Here is a 16,291-nt window from a genome sequence, read left to right as displayed (position 1 = left end):
AGATAAGAATGTGAATATAAATTACAGGGAAAAAAACATTAATATTTTGAATGAAAAACATAAATTCAGATCAAGATTATATAAAAAAACACTAAAAAGATGGAAGAAAGTTAAGAGCTGCTGTATCTAGCTGCCACTCACGCGTTGCCATGGCAGCAAGTGATGCAAAATATTTTTTTCTTCTGTTTATTCCAAGTTAAGTTTTCGTATTTGAATGCCATGCCTCAGATGAGAAATGAAATGATGAAGATTTTTTCCACACATTGATGATTGGACATACAGTCATGGAAAGTATTATTAGACCATTGTGGTTAATTTAAGAGATGATATCTAGCCATTTCCATGGTTTTCTTGATAATAACCAAAATCATTATCAAGAAAACTATTGGATAGATATCAGCTCTTGAATTAAACTCTTATGAGATATTTTATTTGATGTCATTCTATTTTTCCAAACAAATGTACCTTAGGTTGTACCAGGCATTAAAATGAACAATAACTTGAAGAAAAAAAGGTGTTCAAATAATTTTTTTCCATGACTGTACATATGAGTTTATTGTCCTTTTTAATCTGTAATATCCTGCAAACTTGTCGAGTGTAAATATGACAGTGACTCATTGAAATGTGGCACAGATAATCTTGTCCTTATTCTAAATGAAAATGGAACAAAATGTCCCGACCTTTGTGACGGCTCTCGTTGCCCTGATGGAGTCCTGGTCGTAGTGATTTTTTTGTTAAATGTCAGGTGGATATTGTTCGCTGTGAATCAAATGTTTTCTGCTCATGTCTTTGTATTTGTGTCCACATTGATTCCAGTGCAATTGCAAACCTTTCCCCTTACTTTTAAAGGCCAGATCTCCCATCTCATAAGATGTCCGACCACAACACTCAGAATAATCCCCGGCAGTGTTAGCAGCCTGATTTTGCACCAGGCCCACTCGTGTTAAAAATGTAGGCGCTCATGATGCTCTGTAATATGCCTCGGATAAAACCACCCACCAAATGTCAGGACCCGGTAAGATCCGGCAAAGTATTTGACAGAAGTATTTGGTGTCGAGTGAAAATCGTTGTGTCTTTACCCGCCGAGACAGACAGTAATGGGGTTATCCAGATGAAGAAGGTCTGTCAGCCACTGAAGGTTGATGCTTTGGCAGGTAGGCAGCGAATCGTAGCAGAACAGACAATGAAGCTCTGGTTGGGCTTTCTGTCAGTCTCTTTTTACCTGATGCACACACACACACACACACACACACACGGACTGGGGTTAACAGTCTGGCTGAGCTACTGACTGACTGACAGAAGAAAAATAACACTTTGCACTGTTCCTGGGCTCGATTCTGTCACCTGTTGAGAAGGTTCAGACTGTGACTGTGACAGATGTGCTCACTAGAGGACGGCTGAGAGAACATGAGCATTTTCTACTCTGTTCGAAGCAACTGCATTTACTGTAGTTTGAAATCATCTATATATGTGTGTGTGTGTGTCTGTGTCTGTGTGTGTGTGTGTAGGGCAGTGGTTCCCAACCTTTTTGTGGAAGGGACCCACATTTTTACCATTGTAAACTTTTGCGAAACCTTTTTTCATTTTAATCAAGACTTTTTGAACCTGATATTTTAACGTATATTTATTTTGAGATTTTGAAAACTTAAACATTGATTTATACAGTCATGGATAAAATGATAAGACCCTTGTTTTCTTCAATTAATTGTTCACTTAAAAGCCTGGTTTAATTACTTACTTTTGAAAAAAGCATTTGACATTCAAACTTGCGGGAAGCAGAAAAGCTTTGCGACCCCCCGTGGATCTTTGGCGCCCCCCTGGGGGGTCAGGCCCCCCCGGTTGGGAATCACTGGTCTAGGGCATATCTCGATGACAGTTAGTCAGACTAACTTAAGATTTCGTATGTGGCTCGATTTTTCAAAATAGCATGATTTATGTAGGACGTGTTGCGGCGTTTCCGATCGGACGCCTTTTAGGGGAGCTCCGCCCCATTGTGTGATAGACCTACACCTGGTCAGTTACAATTCATAATACAATACAATTCACTCTGGATTTCCACGTCTGACTCAAGGTTTAAATGGCGGTGCTATTTAGTTGGTTCACGATTCTCCCCCCTAATCAGATATAGCCCCCCGCAATGTTGTCCGCCTTAGCCTTTTAAATGAGATTCATCAATAAAACTGTTAAAGGATGAGAGCAAATGAAGTATAAATGAGCAGAGTCCTCTGTTCTGCACATTCATACAGGATGAAGGCAAAAACAAGCATCCAGACACAGTACACACAGAAATCTTCATGTCAGCTCAGCATAAATACATAAACACATATTTTTTTCATATGCGACCCAACAGACTCTCTATATTGATGTAAAATATATGCATATCTTAGTCACAAATACTCAGAAGCTCCTGCACAAACTGGAATTGAACATTAAATGACCTCATGTCATTCCAACAGAGTCTCTGCGCTGCATTGTTTCTGTTGTTTTGATCCGTTTGAAAATTATTCACGCAAGTGTAATCGCACCCGTCTGCTTCAATCAAAACTAATGGCGTCATTTTTTATTGTATGCAGAATTGACATTCCGCTCGCCACGGCTCCGGCTACAGTTTTTAACGTTGTTTTTTTCTATAAACACAGCTCCCATAAACAGAAGCGACACTGATGCCTCGATGGCAGTTGAAGTGAGCCATAATAGCTTCAGATGAAGAAATACGTCTGCCAGCGGGGCGTTTCATTTTATTTCCTGTAGAATCGGATCCAAGAGCCTGGCAGAAGGAAACTTTAAAATAAATTTCCCGCTGTGTCTCCTCTTAGTACTGAACTGTGTAATTCGGTCTGAAATAACGGAAAAGCAGAAAAGTAGAGCTGTTATTTGCTGTGAACAGCAGGTAGCAGGTGTCTGCCTCAGTTCAGCAGATGTGAATCAACTTCAGTTAATAACTTCAATATTGTTGCTGTTGTTTCCTGAAACCCCCCTTTATTCCCCCCACATATTTCATTTCACGGACACATTTTTCATCATAAATCATGGTGGGTGGGCAGAGGAATAGTGTTACTCTTTTCTCTATTTGTGTGTCTCTTTCTTGCTGTCTCGCTGAAGTAGTTTGGTCTTGTTGGTTTTGGTTCGTTGGCTCTGGGAATAAAAAGGATGATGTAAAGTTTTCAGTCTGGGTGATATATCTGGTATATATGATTTATCACCTCTTCATAAGAGGTTTCAGCTGTTCTAATTTGTTAGCTCACCACCACCAACAGCCCTGTTTATAAGTCTGAGGGCGCTTTCACAACCCAAGTCTGGTTAGTTAGTGAGTGAAATTGATACTTTTAGTTTGTTCTGTATTTAGTAGAGGGGTGTGTACGAAGCAAGGTTATAATATTTTTGGATTTTTCATTAGTTTTAGTTTTAATTTTGCTGTGAATTTTTGTTTTCAAATTCAGTTAGTTTTAATTAGCTTTTAGAGTGAGTTTGCTAGTTTTAATTAGTTTTTATTTTTTGGAAAATGTTTAATTTAAGTGTTATTTTTAATGGGGTATTTGTTGGATGCGAGATTCAAAAAGGTCACAATAAATTTTGCTTTTATTTCCTTTGCCTTATCCATCTTAGCCTCAATATGGTTATTAACTCATAAAACCAGATAGATTAAATTGATCTCATGTCAACCAAAAAGGTTTATTTATGAAAAAATTCAACAAAGACGAAAACTAAGGATATTCTCACTTTAATTTTAGTTAGTTTTGTGACCACACACTACAGTTTCAGTTAGTTATCGTTTTTTAAAAACTATTTTGTTAGTTTTTGTTGGCTGGAAATATACTCACAGTTTTATTTCTTATTTGTTGGAAAGCTGGTGCTAGAAAATGTGAATATGGAAATAAACAAAGCAACATAAAGCCCAGAGTACCTTTGATTCTACTGGTTGTAATCCTGCTCTTGTTCTTACCAAACAAATTTGGAAAGAAATGCTCAGAACCAGCGCCTGTTGACGCTCCAGGTTGTCAATAATGTGTTGATCCATTATTCCAGATGTGCTGCGATTAGACACCTGTATTATGAGAGAAGGCAAGCCTTGATGCTCTTCTACCACCATGTTAAATATTACAATATTTTCAGCAATACGTTGATAACTCTGCAGTGACAAATTTGCTTTGGCTCAGTGTTGGCCTACAGAGTGAATTTGAAGGACACAAATTTCATCTCTATGCTCTAATGAAACCTCACAATTTAAATTGGAGCACAAAATCTGCTGCATTTTGGTTAATTTCCTTTAATTGGGTTGGATTATTTTCACAGTGCATTCAAACTGCAATAGGGATTATTTGGAAATGGACTGAGACCACCCTCTCGCAAGTGGTCTTGGACCAGTTGTTTGGTTGTTGCAAGCATGATCAAGTTTAAAAGCAGTACAAACACATGGTTTTCACGAGATACAGGGAGGAAGTCTAATCATCTAATCTATTTATTTTCTTTTTTTTGTAAATATGTATTATGTAAATATGTATGTTTAGGGAAAAAATAAATAAGCATATGCTTTATCCTACTCCTTTTCCGGCATGTTGCGTTCACATTATAGCTTTTGTTTTGACTATTGCTATTGTTGTTTTGTTTTGATTATTCTCATTGGATCTGTTTGTTTTTCAGTTTACTTTGTTGTGTTACTCGCACGCATGTTCGAAATAAAAAAGGTAAACTAAACTAAACTAAACTTGGTCCAGTATGATTGGACATTCACAATCAACCAAACGAACTGTAACAAGGATTTAACCGCACCAGAGTTCGATTGAAACGGACTAAACTTTGGGTTGTGAAAGCTCCCTAAATTTTCTAAAGTGCATGGTGCGAGTGAATTTAGTCTCTTGATTAGTCATAGGCGTGTTTTTGACATAACTTGATTGAAGGCAATCAGATTGTCTTCTCCCATTCCCTATAAAAATCACACCTGGAGCATTGCTGTTTAAATGGTAGAATAGGCAAATTGGAGAAGCAAGCAGTTTTCTGCCTCCACCTTCTCCAAATCCTCTGTCCCAATAATTCTAATTGACTCCATATGGGCAACTGTGTGTGTAACAAGCAGAGTGTAAGCACAGATGGAGCACAAGTACATTTGCTACTTACGCAATGGGGGTGCAGGGCAACTGCGTGATGGCTGCGTTGGCCTGGAACTAGCAATGACAGTTGTGCAGTGCTTCGTGCTGGGTGTTAGATAAAGAGTGTACAGACATGTTCAGTTGGTAATGAGATGAAAACATGAAGTGTTGAGAAGTTTAAAATGTTTCAAAAGTTAAATGACCTCTAAAAGGTCATTTAACTGCTGTTTTAAAATTCTAATTTACACATAAATACACTTTTATAACATGTTCATTTTTGTTTTTCATTGTTTTTGTTATTGTCATTATAACTTGTTGATGTTATATATATTTATATATATATATATATATATATATGTATGTATATGTATGTGTATATATATACCGGTATATATTTTAGGTGGAGGCTTTAAATTAACCCATCTGGGTTTTCTGCCTCTCCCTGCACTTTACACTATATGTTATCTTTGTCATTTTATGTAATTCTAGCTGTGCAAATAAGAAATAAAAAAAAAATGTAGAGCTGAGGTGGATGGGAATCTTATTCATTTTGGAGGTCAGGGGCTCTGGTCCGAGCTTGGCTAAAAAATGTAATAGATAGTTTCTAGTTAAGTCTGATTTAGTTAACAAGAAAAAAAGAAAAGAAAAATGCCTTGAGGCAAAGAACAGTGACACTGACTTCAAAGAGATGTATTCTGCTGAGAAAGATTAAACCTGAAAAATTCAAGGCCGAAAAAAGAGAAATGTTCCTGGTACATATTTGTATGTAAATGACAAACCTCAGTTATCAGAGAAAAATGATGTGTCCGGTTTCCTACCAGTCACTTTTTTCCTTCTCCCACTTTTACAGATCTTGATTATTGATTATTACGACTCATCATCCATCTTCAGCGATAAAAAATGATGTTATTGCACTTGAGCATTTGGAAAAAAAACTCCCAACGTTCACTTTGTACTTGATGAAAAACCTCTTGAAATGATCTAATCTTAAAATCAAATCGCTCTTTGTCCTTTTAAAGCTGAATAATAGAAACAGTATGGACTACGTGATTGGTTATGCAGCCAGAGATCCTAGATTTATTTCTTTATGGCTCTTTGGTGGATCGGGTCTTTAATTTAAAAGACAGATATTCATTTTAATCTTCCCTGTTTGTCTCTGTCTCCTTCCAGTCGTTGTGTACAGCTCAGAATGTGAATTGCAGAGATCTGGAGGGAAGACACTCCACTCCCCTTCACTTTGCTGCCGGCTACAACAGAGTGTCAGTGGTGGAGTACCTGCTGCACCACGGGGCCGACGTGCACGCCAAGGACAAAGGGTGAGACATTTAACATTTACATAACAGTAAACATATACAGGCAGATTCTGTATTACATGATGGATTAGAGCAGACATGGGCAATAGGTGGCCCGGGGCCACATCTGGCCCGCTGGCTGTCCCTGTCCGGTCCGTGTGAGGTTACCAAGAAATTAGAAATCAATACAATCACAATGCTTTTATTTTGAAGGTGCACAGAAATGCATTCCAAAAAAAAAAAATGAGTTACCTTGTTACCTTGTCAAAAACACTTATTGCTTTTTGCATGAAGTTAATACATTTCTGGCTTACTGCATAACATACATGATCTATATTGTTTTTGTGGTGTCAATGTATGTTATGTTTAAAATAATTGGAAAAGTGAGATAAAATCCTAGTATTTACTATTTTTTTTACTGCTATATTTGACTTACTCCATATTAACATAGCCTTATCATAACATGTTTTCTTACCAGTAGCAGCTCAAAACCAGATATTTTACTGCTTTCTATTGGTCTGGCCCTCCGCAACCTTCACAGAATCTCATGTGGCCCCTTGGGAACATTATTTGCCCACCCATGATGATCTTATCGAAAGTAATATTTTCTAACCACATTATCTAAAAACAACCCTGTACCTGATTTCCGTCTACAGTGGCCTGGTCCCCCTCCATAACGCCTGTTCGTACGGTCACTACGAGGTGGCCGAGCTGCTGGTCAGACACGGAGCCTCAGTCAACGTGGCCGACTTGTGGAAGTTCACGCCGCTCCACGAAGCTGCTGCCAAGGGCAAATACGAGATCTGCAAACTGCTGCTCAAGGTGAGACCATTAATCATTGTATAAAAGAAATGGATGTAGCACAATGTGAAAGAGCCTTGGACCAGCATTCTCTTTAAAGGCCAGCAGGGGGCGACTACTGGTTGCAAAAAAAGTCAGATTGTATGAAAGTCTGTCAGAAAATTAATAAATACATTTCAACCCTTTTTCAATACAGCATGATGTTCATTTTGTAAGTCACAGTCCCATTTAGAGTCAAACAGACGATATAGCAGGGCATGCTTTAGGTCATCGTTACCACAGCTACCTGTCAATTCATATAGTCGTACAAATATTAATCGTTGTATAAAAGGAATGGATGTAACCTCTGGATCTGAAAAGTGAAACCAATGTGAAAGAGCCTTAGACCAGCATTCTCTTTAATGGCCAGCAGGGGGTGACTACAAGTCGCAAATTCTGATAGTCGTACGAATATGTATCCATCGCTCTGTGTACGTTTAAATAATCATGAGTAGCTGGTTTTTTAAAATTATTTCTGGTAAAAACATTTCGTTTTTCACTCACCAAAATAAGCAAATTAATGTAAAAGTTGACGTGAATTACGGATGTACCTTGCTAACCAAGGTAGCTAGCTAGTGCTAGCATTACCTGGTGATGTGTCTTTGTTATATGGTACCCTCATTCAAATATGGTTACTTCTGTCTCCAAAAAACAGAGATGGCAGCAGTGCAAGGCTTCAAAGCCATTGTCCACAAACCAATGTTTAATGTCATGGTGTCTATGTCTGCTTATTTTATAAGACTGATTGTTAGCTGCACTTTCCTCTCCTAATGCCTGTCTAACTTTCAGTGCCACAAATGCATATAAATTTGTGTGCATGGGCAAGCTAAGTAGCAATCAACTCTTGATAAAAACTAAGTGGTAATCACTGCCATGAAAATCAGACAAATGCATATTTAAATATGCATATTTAAAGCTACATAATGTATACAAATCAACAGTATGGATCAAAGTGTTCTGTGAAGTAACAGTCAGAGTTGTGAAATTGGCTCATCAGTGAACGTATTCGCTAAAAGGTATGACTTTTCACACTCTCTGGGAGTTTTCAGTTCAATCAAGATACATTCTAACCAAACGGAACACGAAGCTGAAAATATCTGTTGTGTTATACGTGATTGTCACATCTCATAGACTCTAAATGAGCCCTGTGAAATGTTGCAGTTTTACAGCTGAATGTGTTTTGTTTTTCGTATCATAAACACCTCCAGACAAGTCTACATCACCGCAGTGTTGTTGCCATATGGAGCCGCATAAATTATTATCCGAGCAACACACAGGATGCACACAGAAACCCAAACACACATCAGCTGCAGGGAAAAAGTGCTCCTTCAAGAATTTTAATTCCTTCACTGTCATTGCACAACAAGATTAAGTTTGGAACAATCTGTGTCGGCTACATGGAAGAACATCCTAATAATGAAATTAAATACTTACAAAACAGAATGTAGCAAACGATAAGCCAGAATTGCTACAAAATTGGAATTGTACAAGGCAGGGCTCAACAGTAAGGATTGCCTTAGGCAGGTAACATGCCATAATGAGCTCGCTAATTCAGCAACTCACTTGTCCATTTTTATATGGAGCTAGTGATGAAAGAAGCTAAATAGTGATTCATCTCACTTCTTTCTCATCACTGTGAAGAGGCCCATATGGCAGTATCAATCTGCCACTTACCAGAAAATGGTGGCAGGTAGAGACAAAGTTTATGAGGTGAACTTCAAGCAAGCATTTAAATTATTCTGGAAATAGGATTTCCATTGGGTGGCATTATTATTATTAATATTATTTGATTACCACTTAAACAATTTGAATTGGGGGAAATTTAAGTTTACTTTAGGGAAGTAGATTTCTGACCCATTTGTATGACCCGGCAAATTTAAAAAAAGTTATTGATGTTGAGCCCACAGGGACTACGACCCCTTTTGCACCAAGGCAGTTCGAGAGCCAGTTCAGAGCTGGTGCCCAATCTCAAACCAGCTCTATGGATTTCGACAGCCAAAGAACCGGCTCTCGGCCAGGAAAAATGGCTCCAGAGCGACAACGACTCTTTGCTGGTCGCTGCTTACGTCAGAGTTTGGGGGCAGAATTATCGTGACCAACAAGACCAACGAAAGTCATTAAATTTATTTTATTTGTTTTACTGCAATGTGATCAATGCAGGCTAGCGTTAGCTTACAATCAAGGAAGGCTAACATCAACATCTTACTCTCAGTGCTAATAAGAACTTAATCGCTGTCCAAACAGGACAGCCTCGGCCACCAGTATGAATGTGTGTGTGAAAAGTTGAATGAGCGCAGTCTGTAGTGTAAAGCACTTTGGATAAAAGCGCTATATAATGCAGTCCTTTTTTTTTGTAGGCTCGCAAAGCCAGGAACAACATTTGTAAAGAGACTATGTAGTCCACCATTGTTGTTTTTATACTTACGAAGAGTGGAGAAGTATACAGTGACGTAATGACGTGGCTCTCTAGCTTATGGAAAAGCAAACTGGTTCTGAGACAGTAAGTTGAACCAACTGTGAACCAGCACCAGCCCAGCACAAAAACTAGGTTTCATTTGGTCCAAAAGGGGTAAAAGAGGAGGGGTAAAGTCACGATGGGTAGGATTTGCCCATTGTTGTTTGTAAACACATTTAAAGTTGTCCCCAGTGTTGGCCTTCAGTATAGCTCACTAACAATAACAGTATTTATGTCCAGACAGGAGGAATTAGCAGAGCCTCAAGCTTCCGACTCAGACAAAAACTGTTTCAGTGTCACGCCCAGAAATGTCCCGAATGCGGCAAAATGAAAAGAAAAAGAAAAAAATACAGGCAGAGGGCAGGTCTCTATAGATACAGACACCACAATATACTTCATAAGTGACTATTGAGAGGGATTACTTTATATGTGCCTATTCATCTTTTTTTACCCTTAAATATTGTAATAAACAGTTTTGCATGGCCTGTTATGTGAGTAGCATAGAAAACAAAGAGAAATCAGCAGTGCATTAGTGCAACCGGAGAACTTTTAATGAGATTGACAAGGACAGAAAGACAAACTAGCGAAAATCAAAATTCTGCATGCAGCAGTTCACAGCAGCAATCACTGATCACTTTGAGGCTAACTGCAATAGAGCAGCGGTGGTGGTGACAAAGTAAAAGTGTGATGATACAGTGAGTGTGTGTGGAGGTGGTGTGTGGTGCAGTGGAGCTGCTGGGATGACAGTTATGGTTGAGTGGAGTGGGCAGTGTTAAAGGAGGTGACAGCTCTGGGGGGAAAAAGCAGTTTGAAATGGAAACACACTTACAAATAAATCATGACTAAAACCTGAAGTAAAAGAAAACATCAGATGTGTGAAACGATCAAATTATCACTTGAAAGAAACATGAATGCCGTATTTCCATCACGTTTTTCACAATGTTTGAGGTTTTACTGACGTTCTTAATTGCGTCATTGGAGCCTCTTCTGCAGCAGTTTAATGGCACCTGTCTGTGGAATTACAGCCGGGAACTGTTTATTTTGATGCACCCAGCTCCTAATGTCCGCATAGCAGTAGTGGATGGACAAGCACATCAGTTGGCATTTGATTTTGCTGTGAAAAACAGAGGTCTAGTCTACAATTTAACATTCCAAAATACAGTATGTCTGAGAGGCAAGTAAAATGCAGTAATCTATCCTAAATTGTCCGTATCCCGTAGATTGCTTCGATGTCAAAGGCTTGTTTTTTTCTCGGTCTGCAGCCTTTACTTCCTCTACTTTGTTTATTAGCCATGAGTAAAGCAGAGCATACACTGCCAACCTCTGTTGAAACCACATGTGCTTTTCATAGCCTTGTTTATTTGCAACAAAACCTTGATGGAAACTCAACTGAGTCACATTTCTGGTTTGCAACTGAAATACTGTATTTTCCATGGTCCTGCACAGCATGTAACTGTTGTATTGGACTCAGCACAAATGTTATACTTAGGCATGTGTGTACTTCAGTGTGTATTTATGTCGAACTTGAGTAAGATGTTGCTTCTGTGTTGACATGACATGAAAGGACACATTCTTGTCATACTTTAGGAGCCTTCAATGTACAAGAATAGCTGACACTGAGCCACGACTATATAGGATCCTTCTGTCCTGTATGCTTCATTCATTCTGCATCATAACAGAAATGAATCCGACGTTGTGCTATTAAATGTGCATTGAAAGCCACTTCTCCGCCTCTTCTCCAAATCACCAAAACACTTCAAACCTCATCAAAAAGGTTTCATATCAGCAACATTTCAAAAGATTGAGAATTGAATAGAAACAGTGGGATTATGTTCAGTATGCACTCACCGGCCACTTTATTAGGTGAAGTGTGTACCTAACAAAGTGGCGGTGTGGTGTTCTGCTGCTGTAGCCCATTTGCTTCACAGTTGGACGTGTTGTGTGTTCAGAGATGGTCTTCTGCATACCTTGGTTGTAACGAGTGGTTATTTGTTGCCTTTCTGTCATCTCAAACCAGTCTGACCATTCTCCTCTGACCTCTGGCATCAACAAGGCATTTTCAAAGCCCAGAGGACTGCCGCTCACTGAATATTCCCACTCTGTAAACCCTCGAGATGGTTGTGCATGAAAATCCCAGTAGATCAGCACTTTCTGAAATACTCAGACCAGCAACCATGCCATGTTCAAAGTCACTTAAATCGCCTTCTTCCCTATTCTGATGCTCGCTCTGAACTTCAGCAGCTCGTCTTCACCATGTCTACACACCTAAATGCATTGAGTAGCTGCCATGTGATTGGCTGGTTAGATATCTGCGTTAACAAGCAGTTCAACAGGTTTTACCTCATAAAGTGGCCGGTGAGTGTAGTTCTTCACACTATTGATTGTTGATAGTTTTGGCACTGGACTCATACATATAGGTTGCAAAGAAAAACTTGAGTAAATGAGTTAAAGCAGATGAAGATTCTTCCTTGAAGAACATCTGTAGGAGATTTTTGGACTGACTCCACCATCAGCATCACAAACTAAGTGATAAGCTGACAAAGTGATCATGGAAATCCCTCCAGTAGAGCTCCAGAGACTGTTAATCGAACTTTGTTAACGAGCATTTAAACTGGTTCAGAGACCATCACCTTCCTGATACACCTAATGTTGTAATTCTTCAAAGTGACACCCACACGTCTGTAGCCGTTCACTTGAGGCAAGTGGGAATTCTGACCTGACCTCAGTAATGGACTCAATGTCAGTGTGCGAGCCTGTTGTGGCCTCATGTGCAGATATATCCCAGTAAGTGCTCTCAAAACAGTCCTGGAGTTCAGAGATACAGCATACTCCCTCAGGCCACACTTTGACTGCTCTGGTGGTTGCAATAAGAGTTCTGGAGGCAGAGGTTAGAAACACGCCACAGATGATCGATTCTTCAAGGTGGTGGGAAGGTTTGGCATTTTTTCACTCTGGTTGGAAAATCCTCACACTGTACTAAGCTTGCGATTGTGATTCCTGTGTACACATGGCAGCGCCCTCATTTCCCCTCTAACACACACACACATGCACAAAAGTAACAGAGTGTTCCCGCACTTTGGTGTTAATCTGCCATGGCCCCGGGATGCAACTGTTCTCTCTTTTCTAATAAACTATTCCAGAGTTCAGCAGTAGGTTTTTCCTTTGTCTGCTCTGTTTGTTGTCAACTTTCTATTGTCCCCTTTCTCTGTTGGATTTGTGCTCAGAATAAAACTCTGCTGATTTGCTCCCAGTGCTGTGATATTCTGGAGGGATCTTGTGAGATACAAAACACGTGTATTAGCATTTTCTTTGTTTGGAAAGAAGGGCAGGAACATAATTAATTTTGCCTCAATTAAAGGAGAATCTCTCTTGTTTGAACTTGGCTTTAAATATGTGACCTCACATGACTTATGAACTTGGTGGTCTGTTGAAGCTTGTCCCTATGTAAGGTGACTTTCCTTTTCCTTGTTCAGTCCCTACGTACGTTCACAGTAAACACCTTGCTCTGCTTGTGTTTGTAGCCATGCTAGTGTCAGGACATTTGGGATGGTCCAAACTGAAAGATCTCTACAACTATTGATTGGATTGCCATGATATTTGTGACAATTATCTCACAGATTCTATATAAAGGTGGACCATGTGTTTCCTCCCACTGGACAAAATTAAATAATCCTAGAAACAGGTGCTGCCATCTTCCACTGGTGACATAATTTGGAACGAGAGTCTGTCCAGTAGTGATCTAGGTGGGAGCCACTATCACGGTCCTGCCTATACACTCACTATCAGCTGTCAATCATGACATCACACCCCATTTTTATAGCATCAAATAACTTATTAAAACCAAACTTATCAGAAAAAGGAAGCCTTAAACAATATCAGCTTGGTAAGAACTAACTAACTAAAATGACAGAATCCATCTTTGGGGAAATTTCACAAGTTTTGAGTTTGTCCCAGGATGGGATTCTGGACATATACTGCAGCCACCAGGGGACGAACAAGAAGTTAAGCTTCACTTTTGGGAAGTTGTCTTGTTGTCCATCTTTACATACAGTCTGGTGGAATGGTCTAAACAACTATTGTTTGGATTGCCCAGAAGATTAATCCTAATTACTTTTGTGATCCCTAATGTTTTCTCTGCTGCCACCAGCAAGTTGACATTTTTGGCTATTAGAGAAATATCTCAGAAGGTTTGTAATTAAATTTGGTTCAGACATTTTCCCCTCAAGATGCCCTTGAACCTTCAAGTCAAACATTCAATTTGTTCTATACTGAACCTGTGAACCTGCCAAACTAAAGACATTCCCATCAGCCTCAGCTCCGATTTGGGTTTAGCACTAATTAGCAAATGTCAGCATGTTAACTTAAGTTGTTAGACATGGTACACATTACACCTGACCCATTACGCCTACCCATTTAGACCATGTTAGCGTGCTACTATTAGCGCTTAGATGTAACTGCCACTATTTCAGCCTCATAGAGCTGCTAACATAGCTATAAACTCCTCATGTTGTTTATAAGCAACTCAAAAATGTAAAATGCATTAGCCTTTCTGAGCCTGATAATCATTCAGAGCTGACAGCTTCTAGAATAGTTCACTACTGAACTGAATATCGCCTGAATCCAATTGAAGAGAGACAAAACCGACATGTATTTATATGTAAATGTCCCCAATTATTACTTAAATGGGTCTCTATTCTAATTTTCCTGGATAGAGAATAAATTACAGTGAGAATATGATTACAGCAGCAGCAAACGAGAACGAGATAATAGAAATGCAGAAGTAGGGCAGAAAAATCAGAACATGAATAGGTTCAAAAAAACTTTGAAAAAGGGAATACAGCCATGAGAGATGTATAATGGACAGTTTCAGGCCAGCAGTGGATACCCATGGGAGTGGTCTCACAACATCAATTTTTAATGAGCGGATTTTCAAAACTTACAATGAAATGACAAGTTAAATCGTAACCTAGGAGACAGTTGAGCGATGAAAATGTCTGCTCCCCCCACCCCCATCTCCAGGGTATGAGGTGTTTTCCACTTCACTGGATGTCCTGTTCTCACCTCCCTACCTCCTTTTCCTCTCTCCCTCTCTTCGTCTCTCCGGTGAATTACCTTCATCCTCTCCTTACTCGTCACTTGTCATCTTCTCTTCCTCGTCTAAGTGAAGCGTTTCCACTGGGGTTCAGACGATAAGGGGTTTAGGGGACCGATATTTTTTTTTAGAATTACGTCAATGATAGCTAATGTTTTGCACCAAGATTCATTCTTTATACTTTGTCTTTGTTAAGACAAAAAAAGTTTTGCTTTTTGATTGTAAACACAGTCTACATTTTATATACTAGTGTGCATTTACCATAGAACGTATAAATGATAGACTGTGATGTCACATGTTGATTTGTGGCCCGTTGAAAGCATTGAGTTCAGCGTTACACTCGATGAATCTTGTGTCGACATCTTTATCCGATATGGGGAGCAGACCATATTTGGACTGTGGAGGAGCGAGAGGGATCTGATCACTGACTACACGCCTCTCTACACCTCAACCTGACTGAGAGAAGCCGCTGCTAATTCATGTTAGCATTAACTGGAGCATTAACTGGGATGTTAGTTGTGGCTAGCAAAAACAAAACCAAAATGTACATTTCTAACCTCAGAAAAATGAACAGCGACAGTTTAACAACACCTTTACTGAACAAAACGTTCAAATAAACTGTCATTAACTGAAATACAGTGAAAGAGTCAAAGTTATAAGACCAAACCAGGAAACGTCCTTTTTCATATCTATATCATATATATAACGTTATATATAACTTTATTGACACGTTGCCGAGGATACGCATTGTTCTGCTTCTCTTCTGATTATGGCTTGTTAGTGACCTGTCAATCAAAGCTAGCCACACCCCAAATCATACAATTCTTTATCTTCTATTTTCTTCTAAATGGGGCCATTATTTGAACTATTAACATCAAATTGTCTTGAAGATTTTTTACAAGCGATTGAAACTGTAGTGTTGTCCTAAAAAAAAATTCTGTAATGATAATAAATTAAGTGACATTTTTTCTCATTTTGCATTGAAATTAATGGACGGAAATGTTTTTGCAGCCAAATTTAGCACCCCCTGCTGGAATTTTCTGTAGAATGCAGCTTAAGGCACTTCCTGGTTTGCCTCCCTGTTCAGACCCGGAGGTTGCCGCCTGGCATTTACACTGAACTCTACATTTTGGCTTCCTCTCCAGCACGGAGCGGACCCCACCAAGAAGAACCGAGACGGGAACACGCCTCTGGACTTGGTGAAAGACGGGGACACAGACATCCAGGACCTGCTGAGAGGAGACGCAGCACTCCTGGATGCCGCTAAGAAGGGCTGCCTGGCCCGGGTGCAGAAGTTATGTAGCCCCGACAACATTAACTGTCGGGATACGCAGGGACGCAACTCGACACCTCTGCACCTCGCAGGTAATATTCATATACAAGCACCAAACAAAAAGCTGCACACACATTCACAGGTCAAGTGAGGACCCTTCTGATTATATAAATCTCACTTTGCAGACACATTAATAAAATGAAAGATAAAGCCAGAGGTTTTTAGTTACTCTTTGGCTGAAGTTCACAGGAT

The 16,291-nt window shown here is 39.4% G+C and overlaps 1 protein-coding gene across 2 annotated transcripts in view; it reads left to right on the top strand.

Moving 5' to 3' along the window:
• The window catches only part of tnksa (tankyrase, TRF1-interacting ankyrin-related ADP-ribose polymerase a), a 139,204-nt gene that overhangs the window by 95,503 nt on the left and 27,410 nt on the right, over window positions 1-16,291 (top strand). For both annotated transcript variants that reach the window (XM_059358436.1, XM_059358435.1), the window contains exons 15-17: window positions 6,258-6,403; window positions 7,036-7,201; window positions 15,912-16,131. In XM_059358436.1, coding sequence (XP_059214419.1) covers window positions 6,258-6,403; window positions 7,036-7,201; window positions 15,912-16,131 — 532 coding nt within the window. The remainder of the gene's footprint in view (window positions 1-6,257; window positions 6,404-7,035; window positions 7,202-15,911; window positions 16,132-16,291) is intronic.

This window comes from Centropristis striata, chromosome 19 (assembly GCF_030273125.1).
Source record: "Centropristis striata isolate RG_2023a ecotype Rhode Island chromosome 19, C.striata_1.0, whole genome shotgun sequence".
Taxonomy (NCBI): domain Eukaryota; kingdom Metazoa; phylum Chordata; class Actinopteri; order Perciformes; family Serranidae; genus Centropristis; species Centropristis striata.
This window is presented reverse-complemented; position numbering and strand designations above follow the sequence as displayed.